The sequence below is a fragment of the Ovis canadensis genome, chromosome 10 (genome assembly GCF_042477335.2).
Source record: "Ovis canadensis isolate MfBH-ARS-UI-01 breed Bighorn chromosome 10, ARS-UI_OviCan_v2, whole genome shotgun sequence".
NCBI classification, from domain to species: domain Eukaryota; kingdom Metazoa; phylum Chordata; class Mammalia; order Artiodactyla; family Bovidae; genus Ovis; species Ovis canadensis.
Window position 1 is genome coordinate 89,297,134 of NC_091254.1, and position 24,195 is coordinate 89,321,328.

General features: G+C 45.1%; 1 protein-coding gene across 6 annotated transcripts in view; it reads right to left on the reverse strand.

Moving 5' to 3' along the window:
* The window catches only part of DOCK9 (dedicator of cytokinesis 9), a 288,392-nt gene that overhangs the window by 192,694 nt on the left and 71,503 nt on the right, over nucleotides 1-24,195 (reverse strand). For 3 of the 6 annotated variants that reach the window (XM_069601933.1, XM_069601932.1, XM_069601928.1), the window contains exon 1: nucleotides 23,432-23,767. The exons of the other annotated variants lie outside the window; for them this stretch is intronic. In XM_069601933.1, coding sequence (XP_069458034.1) covers nucleotides 23,432-23,593 — 162 coding nt within the window. In that variant the 5' untranslated portion in view covers nucleotides 23,594-23,767. Of the gene's footprint in view, nucleotides 1-23,431; nucleotides 23,768-24,195 lie in introns of those variants that run through there. 6 annotated transcript variants of the gene reach the window in all.

A 24,195-nucleotide genomic window follows, 5' to 3' on the forward strand; every position in this document is an offset into this window, starting at 1 on the left:
CACAGACTGCTGGGCCCTCTTCCAATCCTCTCAAGGACGATCCAGCTGGGGAGGGAGGTCTGTCTGTGCACGCTGGCCCTCTAAGGGCATAGGGTCTCCCCCAAGACCCTCCACTGAGCTGCTGTCTCTCTCCCCCTGCCCCCAAATTGTCTAGTGTAGGCACCTGGAGGGCCGGTGAGACTCTGCAGCTCTGACGCACTCCCAAGAGTGATGATGCTGCTGACCCACGCAACATATCTTGAAAGCCAACATCTTTAAAGAAGGAGCAAGATTTTGTGACCAGAACAAAAGGCACTCAAGGGAAAAGAAACCACTGTTCAGAAAGGTTTGGAGGGTTGGAAGAGCATGGTGTGTTTGGGGTGCCGCAAGACCTTTCGGGAAAAAGCATCACAAGGCATAGGAAAAGGAGTAAGGGGGAGAAAAAGAAAAGCAGACACTTGCATTCAGCAGTCAGGAGTGAATTCTGCCGCCTCAATGAGAACTTTACAGCAACAGTTTTTCCTTTCACAGCATATGTAGTAATACAAATAATTACTCTTCTCTCCTAACACTTCAATTACCTACAAAATTGTTGGGGAAACGACTGGGGTCGAGTATGGTGATTTATCCATTATGGACAGGTATGAGACTCCAAAATCATAATTTCTGGATCAACCACCCCTTTATTATAATCTTGTTATGTGACCCAAGAAACAATTTAACTGCCATGTAATTGCTGTGTGTGTGCTATAAGCAGAGTAACATTTGCCTTCAATGTACTTTATAGAAACCTTGAGAGATTACATGTGGAAATTTTAAAAATTTGTTCCCATGAAAAGATACATAATTCACATTCAAAGAGTATCTATTATTTTAATAGGTGCTACTCAACCTGGTGAGACACAAATGGCTAAGTGTCTGGGAGAGAAGCCACCAGAACTGACAAATACCATGATGGAAGACAGATGGGCTTGGGCTAGATTAGGGAGGGCAGGGACTATGAGGACACAACTTCACCAGGAATCCCTTGCAGTGGTAGAGTGCTGAGTGCCCCTCCTTCCCACCATCCAGGACACACACACACACACACACACACACACACACACACACACACACACAGTGACGGTCCCCAACTCACTCAACTCATCGGTGCCCTCTGTGTAGCTACAAAGTGTGGCACTGAGATAGATAACCTCTAATATCACTGTTAACAGGATTCTATGAATCATAGCCTAGTTTATGACTATACCAAATTCCCATTCCTACCACAGATGTTTATTTATACAGGCAACACGACTTTTTAAAAAATTAAGTGGTGAAAACAGACATCTAGGTGCAAGATGCTGAAACAGGCATGCTATTTGTGCTGTATCCAAACAAATGCTGGGGAAAATATTTTAGTAAGCGTTTTTCTTTCTAACAGTACAAGGAGGAAGAGTTTTATTTCAGCGAAACATATTCTTTGCTCAAATAGAAATGGTCTCTTTGTGATCTAAAGATCTAAAGGCCTCTTTGTTATCATCTGGGTGTGTGTTGGGGGGGGGGCGGAAATGATTTAAAATAGTTTGTTAAAAAACAGTTTATGAAGTGCTTTCTCCCAGTGCAGTTAGAATTAGATTAATAATACATGGCAGAGGGTGAGGAGGAGCAGGGGGAGATGGGGAAGAAGAGGAAGAAAAGGTCTTCTGCCACAAGGGACGCAGGCACAGAGAGCTCAGTGCATTCATCCCATAATCACATAGAATCATGTCACTTAAAATCATATTTGTGAGTGGAGCTTCCCAGGTGGCTCAGTGGTAAGGAATCCGCCTGCCAATGAAAGAGACACGGGTTCAATTCCCCAGTTGGGAAGATGCCCTGGAGAAGGAAACGGCTACCCTCTCGAGTATTCTTGCCTTGAGAATCCCATGGACAGAAGAGCCTGGTGGTCGCAAACAGCTGAACACAACTGAGTGAGTGAACATTCCATATATACGTGTTATAAATAATCACGTCCCTAATCAAGGTCAATTAATTCATTATCTTTGTTCTTTCCTCCCAATTGTGCTCCTAATATAAAGTGGTAGTTTTTCTTTTCTTTCCATTCTTTTGTATGGCTTCCAGAAAAAAAATTAGAAACATGCTTACCAAAAACCCAGGCCTTAAACTAATTTTTTGTGTTTAAAATATTTGATCATTATGTTTTAGAATAGTACATTCTAGAAGCCAAACAATAGTAAACATTAAGTTTCATGTTTGCATTCAGTTTAAACTGTAGACAAGTGAAAAACCTTTAAAAAGTTAGGGACATATGGTTATTACCATTTCACAAGCAGGAAATTGTATAAATGACCCAGGTGTTCCAAATAAATGTACACGCAGGGAATAAAAAAAAAAATCCCCAGGGTCTGAATCATGCTGTTGGAAGTCTCTCTGCCAGGTCAATGTGCAGGTCATGGGGCCACAGAGGACCCAGAGTCCCACCATGACAGAGACATCTTTTCTCAGAAAGGGCTTTCTTGTGGACATTCCGCTAATAGCATTCCTTAATGTAAAGCTAATGCCAGGGCACCATTTGAAGTGATAACATCACTGTGGTTCACCACATGCAATCGAAAGCAGGCTGGGAGGAAGGAGAACAGTGAGACGTGTTGGCAGTCCAGGGTCTCTATAAACTCGTGCAGAGGTCCCTATGGAATCACCCAGTAAGTAACGAGCCACACAACTGCTGGTTTACATGCAGCTGTGATAAGTGCACTGAAAGAAATGTACAAGATGCTCAACCAGTCTGGGCTCAAATAAGCCTCTCTGAAGGAGACACTCTTGAGCCGTGGCCAGAAGGAAGAGTGCAGTTGAATAAAGAATGGCTGAGCGAGCTGGGCAGAGGGGATAGCACAGCACGTGCCAAGATGCTGAGACACAAAAGAGCTTGCGGGTTTGGAGAACTGAAAGATGGCCCACTCAGCTTCGGTGCAGTGGTCTGGGGGAGAGCAGCACAGGCTCAGCCTGGCGGGGTGAGCAGAGTACAGATCGGGCTGATAGGTGCATTAAAGACTGTGCGTCTTAGCCTGAGCTGCACGGGAAGCCATTAAGGGGTTTTAAGCAGAAAATGCAGATGACACCACCCTTATGGCAGAAAGTGAAGAACTAAAAAGCCTCTTGATGAAAGTGAAAGAGGAGAGTGAAAAAGTTGTCTTAGAGCTCAACATTCAGAAAACTAAGATCATGGCATCTGGTCCCATTACTTCATGGCAAATAGATGTGGAAACAGTGGCTGACTTTGTTTTTTGTGTGTTCCAAAATCACTGCAGATGGTGACTGCAGCCATGAAATTAAAAAGACGTTTATTCCTTGGAAGGAAAGTTATGACCAACCTAGACAGCATATTAAAAAGCAGAGACACTACTTTGTCAACAAAGGTCCATCTACTCAAGGCTATGGTTTTTCCAGTAGTCATGTATAGATGTGAGAGTTGGACTATAAAGAAAGCTGAGCACCGAAGAACTGATGCTTTTGAACTGTGGTGTTGGAGAAGATTCTTGACAGCCCCTTGAACGGCAAGGAGATCCAACCAGTCCACCCTAAAGGAGATCAGCCCTGGGTGTTCACTGGAAGGACTGATGTAGAAGCTGAAACTCCAATATTTTGGCCACCTGATGTGAAGAACTGACTCATTTGAAAAGACCCTGATGTTGGGAAAGATTAAAGGCAGGAGGAGAAGGGGATGACAACAGAGGATGAGATGGTTGGATGGCATCACCAATTCAATGGACATGAGTTTGGGTGGACTCTGGGAGTTGGTGATGGACAGGGAGGCCTGGCGTGCTGCGGTTCATGGGGTCGCAAAGAGTCAGACACGACTGAGCGACTGAGCTGAACTTTCAGAAGCAGAAAATGACATGTGGCCACATGCATGGAGATAAGAACAGAGCTTCAGCTGCAGATGCGGTGGGAGACCACATACAGGGTGGTGGTGGCTAAAAAATGAGAGTGGATGACATCACCCAAGAAGATGAGGGCCCTGAGTAACACAGGTGCTACCACTAGCAATTACCGAAAACCCACCTCGCCCACACCACTTCCACGGTGCAAACCAGCTCAGCGATGACAGTGGTCACACATCTTTTTTCCAGATCCGCACGGCAATTCACCAGTAGCTGACTTACACCTTCTAAAGTCACCCCAAGCTAAAACCAAGACTGATATTACACAGTTATTTAATGTTTCTTATATTTATATCCCATACTCTGGCTGGACCGTATTTTACTTTTCTTTGATGATCTATATACGTTCCAATTATCAATTTTAAAATAAATGAGTTTCTGAGCTTGAAAAGATAATCCCGTCCAAACCTGCCTTCACACAAGAGGAAGGGTAGCTCAGGGAAGTTAAGGAACCTGGACAACATTTGTCCACCCTGGTCATGGGCTGGGTGTTATAAGAGGATGTCCAGGACCACAGTGCCTGATTTCCCATGTAAACCTGTATTTGTGTCTTATTATAATATTCATGTGGAATTAAGTTGCTCTGCCAGGATAAGCATTCCACAAAAAAGTCTGAGTATTCTGAAACCCAAAGAAACTCCATCTGTGCTGAGCCCAATGCGTACTTATTTCTTAGCTGATTTAACAGAAAAAAAAAGAAAAAGAAGAAGAAAGGATGCATGCTCCCGTTTCCCTGACCTCTGAGAAGGAAAAGAGGCCTGCACAGGGTGCTCACCCTAGAACACACTTGCTTAACAAGGGCCCCCGAGGGGCCACATATCTCACTTCAGGGACCAGACAGTGAAATGTGACCCCTCCAGAGATGACATCACACTTTCCTTCTACTGAAAAGGTATGGTTCCCCGCCCCCATGCCCAATCAGGACCAAGACGAAAATGTGGGATTAAAAAAAAAAAAAAAAGAATCCAATTTTGCTCAAACTTCTAAATAAAGCCTTCCGTTTAACCTCAGCCATGCTGAGCCCTCAGAGCTGCCGTGCCTAAAACACTCTGCAAAGAAGACCTTCCTCAAGGGCCATAATAACACGTCTCCTTCTCGACTATTAGATTCCTATTAGCCACACCTGAAATAAAAACCAACGTGAAACACAGGTTAGTCTTCTAAACCAGCCAACATCCTTTGGCCGCCTTCTTCAGGCCCTCTCAGCACTTCCCACCCACCATCCAGCCCCAGCGCCCATGGCTCTGTCCTCAAGACTATCTCCCAGGGTTCGCCATGCTCAGCCTCCATGGCTTCTTCTGGGAGCTCACCCTGCTGTTTCTGTGTGACGCTGAGTCTCAGCCCACCGCAGTGAGACATGAGGTCCTCAGTGGTCAAGAAGACCCCACATACGCCCCTAGTTTCAAGCATCTTTGTGACAGGACAGAAGACACTTCCACGTGGGATGGTGGGAGGACAGCTGAGAAGCCCGAGCACCACTTTGCAACCTCACAGTGAGGGAGAGCATGGGGTGCCCGGTCCGGCCTCTGCCGACCCATCCCTGCTGAACCCCCAGCGTCCTCTTTGCTAACGCCCCGGGGAGCTTCTCAGAGGGGCAGGCAGAGGCTGGTCTCCTTGCCAAGATGTGCTGCCAACCTGAGAAACGTCCTGGGACTGCAACTCCACAGCGGCTGACCTGACAGCCTCCCCCTACGACGTCTGCTTCGCACTCGGCTGGTCCTCTGTGAGTGAGTCACGGCCAAGAAGAGCTAACCTAGGACCTGGAAGCAGGACGGAGCTACAGGGCAGGGGTGAAGAGATGAGTCAGAGCAAAGCCACACGGGGTGCATCTCGCTAAATGAAACGGAAGCCCCTGAAGACAGGAACCGCCCACCTCTGAGGCTCCAACTGTGCTCACCCTCTCCTGTCGGCAAAGGGCCGATCGTCTGGCCAGGCAGGCAGAAAAGCGGAGAAAGCCTATCCCCAGTGGGATGAGCCCTTTTTGACCTCAAGTGCACTTACAGCACTCCTGGCTTTGGTTTCCGTCTGAATCATGCAGCAGCAGAGTCCAGAGCCAAGGTGCCGAAATACTTTACAAGGTTCTGACCCAAGAGGCTCGTTAAGGCTCACAAAGTCTGTAAAGGGCCTGTGGTTCAGGGCACGTAGTCTCGGTCAGCACCTCCCCCTTCGGGGCAGCCTCCCCAGCACCCTGCCGGGCTGAGACTTCCCGAGTCTACCTCCTACCAGGACACTTCTCAAGGGAGGCTGCTTGGCGGCTAACACTCCCAATTCCTTAAACTCTGGCACACAAACTCTTCTAGATCATTCTGGATACTCTCCATGAATTCTGAAATAGGAAGAGAGAGAAGCGATGGGGCAGACAGTCCGTCGTGGTGGATGACCCAAGGCCACCTGTATTTGCTTATGGATCAGAGCAGCTGGATTCATCTTGAGGGCTACTTTCTAAATTAGCATGTGACCCCAAGTGTACGGTGAGTGGGTAGTGGAAGAAGACAGCCACAATGTCACTGGGGGTAAGTGGAGGAGAGAGAAAAGGGTGAGGAAGCTTGGAAACACAGTTCTGTTATATCTAACCACAGACAACAGAGTGGACAGGAAGTCAAAGAGAGGCATCAGCTCCCCCTTTCACTTCTGTGATAAACCCAGACTCAAGAGTTCGGCACCGGAAGCTCAAACACTGTATATTTGGAAAGAAATGGTCTAAGTGTCCTCTCAAAACCTAGTGCGGCAATTCTCTGAGTTCCTTCAATAGTCTTTCTGACTCATTAATCGTGTTCACAGACTCAGAGGGTGGGTATGTGGCCTGGGACAAGGTTCGTAAGAGCAGTTTATGAATACACACATGAAGACGGCCAAGGAAACGATAACAAAACAACTCTTTTTTAATAAGAAAAGCAAAAAGGAGTTTAAAGGGCTTTTTAAAAAAATTCATTTCCCAATAGAAAAAATTCTTAAACCATGAACTCACTTGCATGTTTCAAGATCACCCACCCTTCTCCTGAATTCTTGAATTGCCTGCTTGCAGCCAAGTGCTCCAAGTCTGGGGCTGCAGGACAGACAACATCAGCAATCCTAAAACTTAGCTTCAGTGATCTTTTTTTTTTTTTTTTAACGTTTCATTTTTAACAGAGGGTGATTAGAAATTATAAAAATGAAAAAGGTTTTAAAGTTTTGGTACGGCTGAAGGTTGTTTTTGAAATTGAGACCATTACTGCCTGTTTTCCCTTTGGACAGGGCCCAGCATTTTTCAGATAAACACGCATCTGCAGAAACCATCAGAGTTTCCACTGGTTTTATAGCACTGGTCACAAGAGAGTATGACTTGGACAGCTGCCTGCAACCCTCCATAACACAAGAGGGATGTGCTCTAAAGGTGGTTGAGTTCTGAGGGTGAAAAGTGAAAGCGGAAATTCAGCATCAACTCTCTCGCATCCCTCCAAGTTCCCAGAAACTATCAATGTGCCCTCGTTTATTCATTTGCTGAAGGGGGACTGGTGAAGTCCCACTCCAGTTAGCATCAACGAGGAACCAAAAATAAGACTAGGTGTCCACTTTTCAGGAGTGGCTAAAACATTCAGGGCTCTGCCTGCCTTCAATAACCCACACCCCAGTCATCCCTGAAAATCAGATTCTGGTGTGATTCAAGGTTCTCGGGCTTCCCAGTTGGCACTAGTGGTAAAGAATGCCCCTGCCGATGCAGGAGACGCAGAGATGCATGTTTGGTCCCTGAGTCGGGAGGATCCCCTGGAGGAAAGCGTAACAATTCACTCTAGTATCCTTACCTGGAGAATCCTATGGACAGAGGAGCCTGGCGGGCTACGGTCATGGGGTTGCAAAGAGTCAGACACGACTGAAGCAACTTAGCACGCATGTGCGCAAGGCTCTTGAAGAGAACATACTTAGAAGGAGCTCCCACACACCAACTTTCAGTTAAGAATACACACTCATCCTTTTACAGCCCTTTCGCTGGCTCTTCTGCTCTACCAGGTCTTTCTCCAGACGTAGTACTCAGTTCTCAGCACTGACTCCAGAACACCAGCAGGTCGTGGATATGAGTCAGGAAGCAACATCTCAGTGCCCCCTCTTTAGAAGGCCCCAGGATTTCAGGCCCAGTGGTGTAAGTTGCAGAAATTTTCAGTTCACAACAGCAGGAGCCAACCTTTCCAAAGCAATGTGCTAAATTTCCAAGATGCTCTTCTTTCTGGGAATTTGGTAACTTGCAGGTGGCAAAATGCAGCAGAGAAGGCCATCACTGAAAATCTCACCCCGTCCCCAGTTAAACATTTAAAGTTTGTGCTGTGGTGGTTTAGTTGCTCAGCCAAGTCTGACTCTTTGGGGCCCCATGGACTGTAGCCCACCAGACTCCTCTGTCTATGGGATTCTCCAGGAAAGAATACTGGAGTGGGTTGCCATTCCCTTCTCCAGGGGATCTTCCTGACCCAGAAATCGAACCTGGGTCTCCTGCATTGCAGACAGATTGTTTACAGACTGAGCTACTAGATAAACATATCTAGAAAACCTTTGCCTACCTGGGGGTGGAGGAGGGGGGTGGGGGAAAAGAAAAATGAGGTAAAAACATTCTCCTCCTATAATTCAAACAAAACCCCAAACACACACAGGAACTAGCATACAAACTCCATTCAGTTCTGCAGTTTGAAAATGAATGACAAATGGCTACAAAATCTTCCATCATCTGTAGCACTCCCCTTAGTTAGAAACTCCCCTCTAAAAAGTGCAAACACCCTTTGACAGATACATTTCTGTGAGCTATTTATACCACGGTGTGAATGTTTTAATCAGATAAGAGCCTAACATCTAGCTGAGATCATTCACACGCAGACTGACAGTGAAAGGAAACTGGGGGTAGATTTCTGGAACACTGGTTGGGGGGCGGCTGCCCAGAGGATGAGGCACTGGCGGGGGGAGTGTCCCAAAGGCCTAGGTGCAGCAGGAGAGAAGACATCTGACCCAAATGTAACCTTGTCCTTGGTAATGTCAGTAATTATCTCCCTGAAAGAAAAGGCTTTGCAGCCAAGTAACAAAGACACAGACTAAACAAAGACTCTACATTCTCTTCTTCACGCCCTCTTACAGCTAGAGACCTCTTTATGTACACATTATTGGAATTATTATCTAAATGTGCTACCTTACATTCACTTGCTCTTATAAAAACATTTTTAATCTCTGTCAGGAGACCACACAAATTTGACTTAAAAGACTTTATTCTAAGAGGCTTTAGGTAAAATAAGTCCTCAAAACTCTTTAACAGGAAAAGCTGGAAGTGCCACGCAGTTCAATGTATACACATGGCTGCCAATTCCTGCTGATGCTCTAAATAGAACGTAACTTCTCATCATTGTGCTCTCTTGGTCATAGAGAGTGGTAACAAACCAAACCCCTGGTCCTATAAAAGCCTTTTGTTCTGTTTCACTTGTGTGTCAGGGAGATGGGGGAAGAGGGTACCCTTTCCACTGAAAAGTCAGAAGGAAGGTACAGTACAGGCCTTCCTCACACTGAGGTAACCCTAGGGTTAACTTTAATTTCTGTGGTACTGGAGAAGACTCTTGAGAGTCCCTTGGACTGCAAGGAGATCCAACCAGTCCATCCTAAAGGAAATCAGACCTGAATATTCATTGGAAGGACTGATGCTGAAGCTGAAACTCCAATACTTTGGCCACCTGATGCAAAGAACTGACTCACTGGAAAAGACCCTGATTCTGGGAAAGACTGAAGACAGGAGGAGAAGGGGGTGACGACAGAGGATGAGATGGTTGGATGGCATCACCGACTCCATGAACATGAGTTTGAGTAAACTCTGGGAGTTGGTGATGGACAGGGAGGCCTGGCGTGCTGCAGTCCATGGGGTCACAAAGAGTCAGACACGAGTGAACCACTGAACTGAACAGTCTACACAAGATGACGACCCGCCTGCAGCTCAGAGAGGAAACTGGGGGTTTTCTGACATGCAGAAGGACACAGCAGGGACACCAGAGAGGGAAAAGGACCCCTGGGAGCCTGCGCATCTGCCCGGACGCAGGAGGAGGTTCACCAGAAATTACTGAAGCTCACACTTCAGGACCCTGCCTGGCAGAGGCCCCTCCCTGGCAGAGGCCCCTCCCAGAGCCCTGTATCTAAGTTGGTCTTTAGAGTTCCTATTAGTTCTCTTAAAGAGGGCTCTTAACTGTAGGAACTTCAGGCCCGACAAAAGCTGAATCTGTCCCTGACCTGAAGGCTCCTCTGGCATTTGAACACAGCAAGACCAAAAGTGAACCCATGATCTGTTCTCCTTTCTCTGCTCCATGCCAGCTATGCTTAAACCCACCCCTCCTCTCCCGTGCCTGCATTTGATTAATGGCATCACCACCTCCCAAGTTAGAGGACTGGGCGTTGTTATTCCCTGCTCTCTCATCTATTTCCAGCATGCAACAGTCAAGTAAATTCTAGCTCCAGAGAAAATCCCTCTGGTCTGACCTGTTCCCTCCATGCCCTCCTTCAGAGAAGATTTGTCTGGATGCTCAGAGCTTTCACCCCTGGTCCCCCTGCCTCCAGTCTCCCCCTTTCTGATTCTATAGCCCCCTCTGCAGCTGTAAGGAGGTCTCAGCTTTCCCCCTGTCTCCCCGGGACTCTGCTCCTTCTGCAGACATGTCCTTCTCTTACCCCTTCATCTGGTTGACTTCTTTGTCTCCTTCAAGACTCAAGTAAGACATCACCTCCTCCTCCTTCCTTCACTCTGCCCCCAGGGTGAGCTAGGAGTCCCTTGCAGGTTTTCTCGTGGTGGCTGGGCTTATCCCCATCACACTGTACCCCACTTAGGAGTTCACCAGGCCTTCTGAGAGCATGGACTGCGGGCCATTCCATTGTTTCAGCAGGCATCCAATGGCTATCAGGTATGACATAGTATGAAATATGTATTTGCTCTCTGCCCTGTTTCCTGGCCCAGAACTTCTGAAACTCTAGTAATTCTGAGTAACAGGGGTGAGAGAAGTACCCTGTGATACATAATAACTCCTTTTCAACTATGCCTGAGTTTATGCTAACGAGGTGACTCTTAGAACAGGAGGGGTTGGTTACCTGAGGAACCAATCCTGTGAATAGAGGGTCTTATCTTTCAGCTCTGCTCCCTGACTTCCCAGGACGGGAGAGAGGCTGCAGGTTGAGTTCAATAACCAATAGCCAATGATTTAATCAATTGTGCCTACATAATGGGGGTTTCCCTGGTGACTCAGCGATAAAGAAGCTGTCAGCAATCCACAGGAGACACAGGTTCCACTCCTGGGTTGGGAAGATCTCCTGGAGGAAGGCGCGGCAACCCACTCCAGTATTCTTGCCTGGAGAATCCCAGGGACAAAGGAGCCTGGCAGGCTACAGTCATTAGGGTCACCGAGAGTCTGAAATGACTGAAGCCACTTAGCACACACGGATGCCTACCTAATGGAGCTGCTGTGTTCACCCTAACAGAGGGTTTTGCAGAGCTTTGCTGGTGAAGGGGTTTGCTGGTGAAGACACAGAGGTGCTGGAAGAGAGGCCTGCCTGGAGATGCATGGAAACCCCTCAGCCCTTCCCCACACCCTGCCTCACATAGCTCCTCCATTTGACTATTTCTGAGTAGTACCTTTTCTAACACACCAGAAATAGGAAGTGTTTTAAGTGTTTTTCTAAGTTCTGTGAGCCTTTCTAGCAAATGATCAAATCCAAGGCGGTGTGGGGCGGGGAGTGGTGGTGGTAAGGTCCGAATGATTTATAGCTGGTGGGTCAGAAGCACAGCTGACAAGCTGGGAATATATGAAGTGGAGGAAGTCTTGAGGAAGTCTTGTAGAATTGAGCCCTTGACCTGCGGGGATCTGCACGAGATCTGGGCAGTTAAGAGTCCAAATTATTTAATGTGAGGGAAAAAACCCCACACATTTGGTGTCAGAAATGTTGTTAGTAGGGCTTCCCAGGTGGCGCCAGTGGTAAAGAACCTGCTTGTCAATTCAGGAGAGATAAGAGACAGGGGTTCGGTCCCTGAGTCAGGAAGATCCCCTGGAGGAGGGCATGGCAACCCACTCTAGTACTCTTGCCTGGAGAATCCAATGGACAGAGAAGCCTGGCGGGCTACAGTTCATGGGGTCACAAAGAGGTGGACATGACTGAAAAGACTTAGCACAGCACAGGCTGTCAGCAGAGAAAATAGTTTTTCCAACGTAATGGAAAAAAATAAGAAAAAAGTTTGGGTTCTCTTCTGATTGCTCTTCAACAATAAAGCCTAGAGAAGTAAGAGTAACTTATAAGACTAATTCTTTGATGATGCTATTACGACGCTTTAATGATGCTATTTCATAAGACCAGAAAACACAAGGAATACCAAATGTGCAAAAGGGTAAAACTCGTCACAAATAGGACTGCCTGCCACCAAGCCCACATCTTAGAACTGTATAATATAAGCAAACTCTCATTACACAGACCCTGCAAAGGCAGAACCTATTCCAGAAGAGAAGAGAAAGTCTATCCACTGGCAACCAACTCCCTGCCCCTCTGCTTAGGCTCACAAGTCACATCTACCTCATTTTTCTAGAATATGGGTTTTCCCTTGGCAGCAAAATAGATGTTTATTGAAATGCATCCTGGGATAAAGCCTTGGATTGTTCACTGACATATGAAAAAAGTAACACTTTATCCAATATATCAGTACTGAGATGACAACAAAAAACATACACATATACACAAGTAGACACAGTCAAATACAGATTCACACACACACACACACACACACATGTCCTAAACTTAACACACATTTAAATGTAGGTAAGGAGGGAAATTAATTACCTTAAAGGAAAAACTAGAATTCACTCTTCATCTGTTAAGATACAGATACCTTTCCTATAGAAACAAACACAATTAGTTTGGAATCTCTGGTAGTGCCTCTGCTTGTAGTTTGCTGGGACTCCTTTTGTTACCAGAGACAGGATACGAAAAAATGTAGATTCAAAGCAAGGTTACCTGAGGATGCAGCTGCTACGCTGGAATGTTTCTTTCATCAAAATGCACCAGAGAGTTTTTATAAAGACAAGCTCGATCTCCTCTATGAGCAGGCTACTTCACAAGAGAGCAAATTTTCAAATACACACAACTCTACACTCAGTCTTTATCCCTTAGCCCCTGAACCTTTATCAATATATGCTTTATAAAACTACCTAATTCAGCAATGTGTGCAGTACAACCTGTTTAGAGATAAATCTTAAAAGTGTAATATTTGTTTCTCCAAATTTCTTGTTTCCATTTTGATTAAACTGTAATTGAACTCACAGCTGGATAAGAGCTTTGCTTCTATAATGGACAAAGAGTACTCCCAAAACAAAGCCCAGTACAAAAAGGAACAGAAAATATAATGAAGACAGGATCACAAATCAATGTCTAAGGAATGGATTATTCAAAACACAAAATTGAGAAAAATGAGCGTTAGGGGTAAGGAAGGAATCAAATTAGGGCCTCAACTAAACTATACATCAAATAAATTCTAGGTTGACTAAAGCAAGGGTTGGCAAACTTTCTATAAAGGATCAGCTAATAAATATTTTAAGTCAGAAAGTACATATTATAGATCTCTGTCACAACTATTCCGTTCTGCCACTAAGAAAGAAGATATAGACCTGAAAAAAAATGGCCTGAAAAAAATGCCAACTAAACTTCATTCATAAAACCAGTTGGCAAGAAGGACCCTTGGATGCAAGAGCCAAATATAATAGTAAATAAATAAATAATCAAGAAAACAAATTCCAAAAGAAAACACTGGTGAATATCTGATCTGAGATAGGCAAGAATTTCTAACCATAAAAGTAATGGAAGAAATCACAGAGGAAAAGACCATTATCCTTATCACTTACATGTAAACTTCTGTTAGTAAAATAAGTGCTATAGCTGTTAGTCGCTCAGTTGTGTCCGACTCTTTGCAACCCCATGAGCTCCTCTGTTCATGGAATTCTCCAGGCAAGACTACTGAAGGGGGTAGCTACTCCCTTTTCCAGGGGATCTTCCCAACCCAGGGATCAAATCCGGGTCTCCCTCATTGCAGGCAGATTCTTGACTATATGAGCCACCAAAATTAAAGGCAAATGACAAAATGGAGAAATACTTGAATATGACAAAAGATATAAATTTGAAAATTATATCTTTTGTCTCTCAAATTGGCAAAATAATGCTGGCAATCATCAGCTATATAAAACAAGACTAATATTCACTGGGTAGATCAGCTGGTAAAGAATATCCCTGCAGTGCCGGAGACCCTGGTTCAACTCCTGGGTCAGGAAGATCCCCTGGAAAGGAATGGGCTACCCACTCGCGTATTCTTGGGCTTCCCTGGTGGCTCAGGCGGTAAAGTATCTGCCTGCAATGTGGGAGACCCGGGTTAGATCCCTGGGTTGGGAAGATCCCCTGGAGGAGGGCATGACCATCCACTCCAGTATTCTTGCCTGGAGAATCCCCATAGACAGAGGAGCCTGGCGGGCTACAGTCCATGGGGTCACAAAGAATCGGACTTGACTGAGCAACTAAGCACCGACGGTGCAGCACAGGAATGTAACGTGGATCAATCATCAAGCAATAAAACAATATGCATTAAACAGCCTTTAAAAAATTCATTCCTGCCTTAACAAGTTCATGTTTATGAATCTAACCTATAAAAACAATTATAGATCCATAAAAATATGTTTCGGTAAAGATGTACTCAGTAAGCCCAAACATAGTCTATAACCATCTAATGCCTAACAAAAGAAAAGCATTAAAATAAATTTGGTATATACATTACAGTGGAATATGAAGCATATATTAAATGGTGTGTTAGCAGAACACTGTGGGCATAAGAAAATGGCCATAAAAATGATAAGAGAAAAGGGCATCAGGACTATTTACAGGATATAACTATTTTTGATATTTGTATAAGCACAGAAAGATATCAGAAAACATGCACCACAGGTTAGAAGTGAAAGTGAAAGTGTCAGTCACTCAGTCCTGTCCAGCTCTTTGCAACCCCATGGACTGTAGCCCACCAGACTCATCTGTCCATAGAATTTTCCAGGCAAGAATACTGGAGTGGGTAGCCATTCTCTTCTGCAGGGAATCTTCCCCACCTAGGGATCGAACTCGAGTCCTCTGCATTGCAGGTGGATTCTTTACTGTCTGAGCCACCAGGGAAGCCCGCACTACATGCTAAACAGTAACTGAGCTGTGGGATTACGGCTGATTTTGTTTTCCTTTTTATATTTCCCTGTAGTCTCTAAATTTTCTAAAATAATTATGTATTCTAAACATGAAAGACAGTCAACATTATTTTTTAAAAGCAAAAAAGTTGTTGCTTCTCACCATTTCTGTGGGAGAAACATAAATCAGCTACTTTGAATATAGAACAAAGACTTGAACAAAGCAATAATGGCCTTTACTCATCTGTTTCTATTCAGTATTTCTGCTGCTCTTTCCTCTTTAATGTCTACGAAACAGCTACCAATTCCAAAAGGTTGAAGACCTCCCAGAACAAACACATTCCAGCCTCCACAATGGAACATTTCAGAATCCTCCAGGGAGATTTAGCGCTAGTGCTCATGCTTCCAGAAGTTGAGACGAAATCAGTGCTAATTTGAACCCTGGTGTGAGTTTTACTGCCTAAGCATACAGCGATCTCAGTTGATATTCTATTGAGCAGATACCTCCATCAACAGCTTAATAAAAAGCAATTATGAAGGCAAACTGCTTGAAGTCACAAGGGGAGAAAACAAATTTTCTTGTCTTCAATTAAAAAAAAAAATCTCAAAACAGTTATTTCTGGAGGACAGTCTGGCTATAGATATAAAAACCGCTTAAATAACAAATATACTTTGACGCAGCGATTCCAAGTCTAGAAGTCTGTGCTAAGAAAATAACAAGTGTTTAAATTACATATGGAAAGATGTTTATCACAGCATTTACAATCGGAAAAAAATGGGATACTGGGTAATGTGTTAAATAAAATGTCACTTCCAGATGTCTGTGTGAAGTTTGTGAATACGGGGAGCTAATACTTTACAAAATGCTACAAATTGGTTGGTACCAAAAAAAAAAAAGGTAAAAATTTAGGCCTAAGTCTGCCTTAGAGCCTAACTTAGTCCATTTTATAAAAATATAGAACACTTGATGAGCAGTTTCACATGTTAGAACTCCAAGCATTCATTATCAAGGTCGTGGATCTTTGCCCTTAAATCAATGTGTGATAGAATAAATAACAATGTCATGAACAAACAAATAAACAAAATGTCACCTCCTGCAATGTGACTGTTTTTTGAAAATTCCCCATGTGACACTGTCTGAAGGGGAAGCCTTTGGGGGGTGGAACCCTCAAGAAGGGGACTGGGGCTCTTTACACAACAGGCTCCAGAGAGCTCGCTCACTGCCTCCTCCATGAGAAGCTTCTGTGAGAAGACGGCCATCTGTGAGCCAGGAAGCAGGTCCCCGTCAGGTACTGGATCTGTAGATGCCTCCATCCTGGGTTTCCCAACCTCCTACAGGAAATAAATGGGAGGGGACTTCCCTGGTGGTCCAGGGGTTGGGACTCTGTGCTTCCAACGCAGGGGGCCTGGGTTCGGATCCTGGGCAGGGAATCAGATCCCACATGCCACAACCAAGAGTTTGCATCCTGCAACTGGAAGATTCCACATACTGCAACAAAGATTGAAAACCCTGTGTATCACAACTAAGACCCAGTGCAGCCAAATAAATATGAAAAGAAAAGAAGGAAAGAAAGAAATGGTAGTTGTTTGCAAGCCACTCCGTCTATGTTATACCGTTAATAGCAGCCCAAAATGGCTTATCCACACAATGAAACGACACCATTAAGAATGAAAAATAAATGTGTACTCAGTGATATGGAAAGATGTTTGTGAGTCTATTCAAGCCAATAACAAGACTATATAACAAAATACCATGTATACTATTATGTATTACTTGGGTTGCCAGAATAAAATATCACTGACTTAGTGGCTCAAACAACAAAAAGTTATTTTCTCACAGTTCTGGAGCTTGAAGTTCAAGGTCAGGGTGCCAGCATGGTCAGCTGGTGCCTGGTGAGGACCCTCATTCTGGCTCGCAGACAGCTGCCTTCTTACTGTGTGCTCACATGGCAGAGAGATTTCTTACTCTTCTTAGAAAGGCCACAGTCCTATCGGATTAGGGCCCCACCCTTATGATCCCCTTTAACGTAATTATATCCTAAAGACCCTATCTCCAGATGTAGTCACATTGGTTGTGGGCTTCAACATACAAACTGGAGGTGGTGGTGGAGACAACACAATTTAGTCCACAGCAACCCATTATATGATTTTTATGAATAAGACTATATGTGGATGAAATTCTAGAAGTGTTAGTTACTCAGTCATGTTCGACTCTTTGTAACCCCATGGGTTATAGCCCAAAAGGCTCCTCTATCCATGGAATTCTCCAGGCAAGACTAATGGAGTGGGTTGCCATTTTCTTCTCCATGGAATCTTCCCAACCCAGGATCAAACCCAGGGGTTCTCCTGCACTGCAGGCAGATTCTTTACCATCTAAGCCACCAGGGAAACCTAGAAGGTTTGCCTCAAAATGTTTCTATCAGTGGTTACCTTCGTGCAGCAAACACCACAGGCTTGGTTTCCACAATGAATGTTAATCTCCTGCTTATGATTTAATAAATATTAAAAAGATGGTCAATTCTTAAAAAGCACTGCAGAGGAGGACAATATAAACTCTCTCGTGCTAGCTCGTGCTGGCTGCACTCACAGCATCAACAAAGCAACGCAATCCCAGGACACAGCAAATGGATTTGGAATCAGAGCAGACTGTTCCTTGAAAACATCAGCCGAGTTTACTGTTCCAGTCAAAACAGGCAACAAAATCCACATGGCATCATTAGGAAGGATATGAGAAATAAAACGGAAAACACAAAGCCATGGTCCCATGACTGAACCAAGAACCAAAGGAGTGTTCCAGAAGGCAATCAAGCAGATTTCTGCTTTCTTACACCTCAAGACAGTTATCACAGTTCAAGAAACAGTTATGAGAGAACATCTAAAAAATATAAAGACCCTGCCTTTACCTTCCCCACAGCCTCAAGCTGATGCGTATTATTATCCCAGTCTCCACTAACCCCAGTCATTGATTACACCGCAACCTCCCCCCTACCCTCCCGCCAGCCCACCCATCCCCGCAGCCCCGCAGACACACACAGGCAGGGCTGCAGGCTCTTGTGATCGTATCACCTCCAGCTCTGTTCTCTTTGCACAGTGCACACAGAATAAACCAAAGGAATTTCATAACCAGTTGGTGTTTCACATGAGGAAGGCCTGTTTCGCCTGGAGAGACTGAAGTGGTCCCTGTATAAAATTCTATACAGCAGTAAAGGTTGAGAACATGTTGAAGACTTGCAACAAATCTTTCAATAGGAGGACCATGAAATACTTCAAAGCTTTAAGGAGGCAAGAAAAAAAGATCAACTATCCATTTACAATGGGTAAGATTATCGCTCTGTTATCCCAACATGTCATGAAAGAAACTGAGGATTAGAGTTTGTCTTCTCCTCTTGCGACTTGCAGTAATGTGCTCTTTGTGAAGGGCTGACAGAATCCTAGCTGCTATCAAGGTTAGAACTGAGTGGCTTCCCCCACGTCAGTTACATTACACAAAACGAGAACATGCTACGGAATAATCCCACAGTTCCTCAATTCTTCCATGGTAGACACATCAAGACGGGAAGAAGCTACCACCGGCAATGAGGAAAACAGGTCAAGTCCTGGTCAATGGGGCTGGGTCCATCACAAACCTTCACAGACGAGGAAAAATTGGGATTTACAAGAGTTTTGTCTCAGCTTAAGCTGCCCCTTCTCATGGAAGGTGCCTGGGCAATGGGTGGGGCCTCCTCCCCGAGTGGAGACTGGAGAGCTTCCTCCTTATTTCTGTACGTCTAGCACCCAGCACAAAGAAGCACGCAAGGGTGTTCCTTTTTCACTCTAATTAGTTTACTTCTTTCTTTATTTGGCTGTGCCAGGTCTTAGTTGCGTCATGGCGAGATCTAGTTCCCAGGCCCCCTGAATTGGGAGAACAGGGTCCCAGACAAAAGATCAGCAGGGAAGTCCCCTCAAGGGTGTTTCCTGAATGACCTGGACAGTCCATTAATTAGAAAAGAGAAAATGTTAGGAAAATTCTGTATTCACGAATGAAATTTACCCTAACTCAATCCTGCCCCTCCACTGTAGTTTAGAATTACCGGTCAAAATCAATCTGATCCTCAAGGGGTACACTTGAAGTTCAGTCAGTCCACAACTGCCAGAGAAGCCCTTTTCCCCAGGTACTACCAACCATGGAGCTGATTCACGTCTTTTGGCCATAAAAGGAAAAAAGAACTTCCTGCACAAGATCAGACAGCTGCAGCCTTACAAAGCTAATGTCCGCACTCGAGACATCTGATTTTTGGTCAACTTTACTAATCTTAAAAAAATCACCCAGGTAATTTTTAGGTAACAGATAAAGATGTAACATGCAGCGTGTTAACTGAATGATATAAAAACATCTTAATTCTGATTTAGCCTTTGGCACAACAACAACAAAAAAAGCAGGCAACTTATGTTAAAATAAAAGTTTAAAAAAAAAAGCTAAACAAAACAAGATTTTTATGGAATTAAATTAACATTAAAAAAAAAAAAGACATCTGTATTTCCTCACAACTAGAAAAGCACTAAAATCCTTCATGGTGATGACTGTTCCTCATGACTAGCCAAAGCTTCACAAGACTGGTCAAAACCTTCTGGAAAAATGTATGCCTGACTGCATGTACTCCCTCCCCTTTCACCAAAATCAAATATATACTGATCTCCCCACCTTGCCTCTTTTCACAGACAGATCTGAGGTGCTGTCTCCCAGGCTGCAGTTCTCATTTTGCCCCAAATGAAACTTAACCCACACAAAAAAAGACATCTGACTTTGCTTCAGAGCCAACCTGAAGGTTTGTTCTTCACCAAAGTTCTCTACTAGTTTATTAACTCATACTCTGCTTTGTTTCAATGGGATTTAAAGTGATTTACAAGCAAGAAGAAGATTCAAAGTATTTTGATTAGCCGATGAGAAAGAGCAGGCAGTGATAAAATAGTAGTACAGGAAAAAAAGAAGCAAAGTTTAAAGGAAATATAAAACAAATCATTTTGAAAGAGCCCATATATCTGTTAGAATAAGGTCATGTGTATGAAACTAAGCTTTCTTTTAACAGTCGACTGAAGAGGTGGCTGAGGTCAGTTACATGAATCATAATGTATGTAAAATAAATACAATTCAACTAGCACTTATGCTACACAAAGTAGCTCCTCAGGAAAAGCACCATCATTCAGAGCATGAAGAGAAGAAATTTCTTCCAGGGTTCTTCATAAAAGGAACACTAAAAAATAGAAATAATTATAATTGCTAACAATTAGCACTAACTTACATGAAAACACTGTTCTAAGAACTTCAGATATAGTCACTCATTTGAAAACCTTATGAGGTAAGTACTGTTATTATCTGCATCTAATGGGTAAGGAAACTGAGGAACAGAGAGGTTAGGTAAATTTCCCAAAGTCACACAGCCAGCAAGTAGTGGATGTGGGACTCTTGGTCACCACACTATGGTGACTCTTCGCCATTCCAAAAGCAAATGAGCAGCACCCTCCACACCCTCATGGTAGACACCACTTTTGCAAGGATGTTTCTCATGCCCTTCACTGGGCAAGAGAAGGGCAAGAGAAAAGCACATAGCTTAGTTCAGAAGCAGCAATTCCTCTGAGGCCAGAACGAGCCAGTCCACCCCAGTGAATCCGGACAGACAGGCAGATAACTGGGGCATTTTAGAGTCTCTAGAAGAGTCGTGGCCTCATGAGCACTATTCCTCCTCCATACGGCTTATTATGTACTGAGTGGCCGGGGAGGGGGCTATGCTCTGAGGAGCGGTGAGGGACAGCTCTGCCGTGCTGGCAGTAACGGTGCAGCCACAAGCACAGCCACTACGTCAGCTGAAAGAAGGACAGACACTCTCCTAACCAAGGCTGAGGAGCCTGACAAAGACCTACAAAGGATCAGCCTACTTTGTATGGAGCAGGCCCAAGGGAGGGCCATGGGAATTCTCCCTTAATCAACAGCTTGGCTGGATCAAACCAAGGATGAGAAGGTCCTCAGAAGCCCACGCCACGGAACAGGCCTCAGCAGAGCCAGTCTAGATGATACCCAAAGACAGCATCCTCAACTGTCGCTGAAGGGTCATAGCAAACCCCTGGAACGCCCAGCTTAGGACCATGCAACTTCTTAGGGTAACTCCAAGACAAAAATGTTTTTTTGGGGAAAAAAAAAAGCCTGGTTTCAGAAGATCTTCTCAACAGCTTCTCTGAGTTTGAGTTCAGGACCATAAAACCATTTCCTCAGAATTCACTCATTAGCGGAGCATTTACTAGGAGCCAGGGATTGTTCTGACTGTTGAAGGCAGAAGCAGTCAGTAAAACAGACAAAAACCCCTGCCATCATAAATCTTATTCTTGTGTAAGTACAGTAAGTAACACTTAGCAATAATTACTATTACTATACTTAAGGTATGAGTCTTACCTAACTCTGTGTCAGGGGTATGGCTGGGACTCAGAGAAGAGCGTGCAGGTGGTGTGGCACAATTACACCAGGGGTCAGGGAAGCCTCACTGCCACGGGGAACTCTGGGCAAAGCCCACCGGGAGGCCAGGGTGGACCAGGTAAATGCCCGGGTAGAGATCCCAGGAGAAAAGGTCAAAGAGAGAGGAGTGAGGAGAAAGGCGACGAGGAGGAAGCAGGGCCTGGAGGGCAGGCCGGGGACGGACCCAGCAGTCATCTCAAGGATTCTGGATCTGACTCTGAGCAGAAGGATGGTCTGCCTTCCCTTCCCAGTCGCACAGAGAAGACTCCAAGGGGTCAAGGAAAGAGAGAGGCTGGGAGGCCAGTTTGGAGTGAGAGGATGCACCCTTCCACCCACACTGCCTCGGCCACAGGCTCACGTGGTCTCGTCAACTTTCAGGGTCTGCTGGTGTGGGCGAGGATGGCAGCTGAAGGCATCTGACCCGAGTCACAGGACCAGGGCTCCACACCCAGTCCTAGAGTCCCAACAAAGCCCCGGGGCAGGTTAGTATTCCCTCATGCAATGAACAATAATGAAAAACAAGCAGGGTCTCTCACAGGCAGGTTAACCAAGCACCAAGTCAGCATGGCCTGCAGGAGCAGGAAGGAGGCTGGTGGCATGGGAGAGGTGCTGGCAGTCCGAGGGCTGCCAGGGTGAGGGGCTACCCTAATGGGACAGACACTCTAATGGGCTAGTCCTCCTCAGCTGTGATGCCAGTCATTCGCAAAAGCATATCCCAAAGTACTTTAGAGTTTAAAATATTTAATAGTTAAGACAGCACCACTTAAACTGCATGCCCACACGTAACACTCACTGCCTTCCAAAACGCATCTGAGGCTCATCCGAGGCTCTCTTTCCCTTTCCTCCCAGGGATTCTGAGAGCTAACACCACGTAAACCTCTCCCTAAGACGCATCCTCTCCTGGGGCTCCTGCAAGGCTGGGCCAACCTGGTTTGATCCCGGGAGCAGGGTGGGGTGCGGGGGGGGGAGATGTGGCACACCAGCCTCTGGGTCTCGGATGACAGCCCGCGACCAGGAAGGTTTCGGGGGTTCCACACACCCTGCTCTGGCCATGGGCTCCTGCTGGCCATCCCCCTCCACAAAAAACGCCCACATGTATTATTCCCCACTTGTTTAGACAAGAACTGCCATAGAACAGAAGGGAAAACAGCAAGGCATTCTGAGGGAGGAAACCAACACGGAGCTTTCTCATGAGCCTGGTATTTGTGAGAAGGCCGTGGAGAGGCACACCCATCTGTGACTTGACACCTCCTCGTGCCCTGGGAAGGAGCAACCATCACAGGAATGTCAACTGAGCTTCCTTTGCCTCTCAAGAGCTTTCACTCACAAAATTCTAAACGGCCAGATTTAAAATAATAAGCCTGTAAATATCTTTCTCATACCCATTACAGTTTTCTTTCATGTTTCCTTTACATTTCTGCCCCGAATCAAAGGACGAACCACAAGCCATTAGTAAGGAAAATCTAGCCAAGTGAAAGGATAAGAGGTAAAGGGACTGAGTAATTCACCATCACAGGTAGAGGGTTCCGTCCGTAAGACCCTAGATCCCGACTTCGCCCACTGTTATTTCTGGCACTATACTGAGAACACGGAAGCTCATAACGCTAACTCAGAGAACTGTTCTGTGACCACATGCCCTACTGCAGCTGCTCTCTCTGCATGTGTTTTAGGTCTGATTAACACATGACATTCTCACACATACAAACAGGCACCTCACAATTTACAACTGAAGGCCACTCACTACCCACTGACACATGCAAGCTATATACACATAAGCATACTGAAATAAATGAGTATATTTGCTTTACCAGCAAAGGCTAGTTTCATTCTAACCCCAACAAACTACTTGTTAATTAAGAGACAGCATTTACCAGACAGGAGGCGATCAATAGTTCTGAGTCTTCTTTTGTCCAATTGTATGCTGTGCATTCAAGGGCATTATTCTCGCCTTGATGTTTGCACATATAAGCACAGTTTCTCTCAAAAACGGTGCGGATGCCTTTAAACAGAATCACACTAGTAGTGCAGCCCATCCCCAAGCTGTGGATGCTCAGGTCTCCAGCAATCTCTACTCCATTTCCACACTATCTTCCTTGGCTCTTCAGAGCAGACTCCCACTGTACCATCTTCACGACAGGCAGTTGCCGACACCAGAACAGAAGGGAAGCTCCGAGCTGCTGTACTAGATGCTGCTCCTGCCCAGCCGCCTGACAAAAAAAAAAAAAAAAAAAATTCCGAGCTCCGAGTGTAACACAGGAGGGGTGGTGCAAAAAAACAAGATGACACACCTCAGATGCACCAAAATCTTTAAAGTACTGTATTTTTTTCCAGTAGACTTCCTCACTGTTAATACCAAAGGACAAATAAGCAGAAGATGTACATGTGGTTACTGGAAAACTGCCGGCTCCGGTGATTTGCTCGGGATTGTTCTGAATCTCAGAACCTGCCCAAAAATGAAAAAGACGGAGCCAGACAGTCACCCTGCTGCAGAGGCTGCCGGAGGCACAAAGAATGTTCATCTGCTGCAAGAAACCTCGCTCCCAGAATGCTTAGCCTAGCATCTATATTAGCAAACATCTCTTTCCTTGACCTAAATATGCTGTTTGTTTAATCCCGCATCAGCGAGGAACAGAGA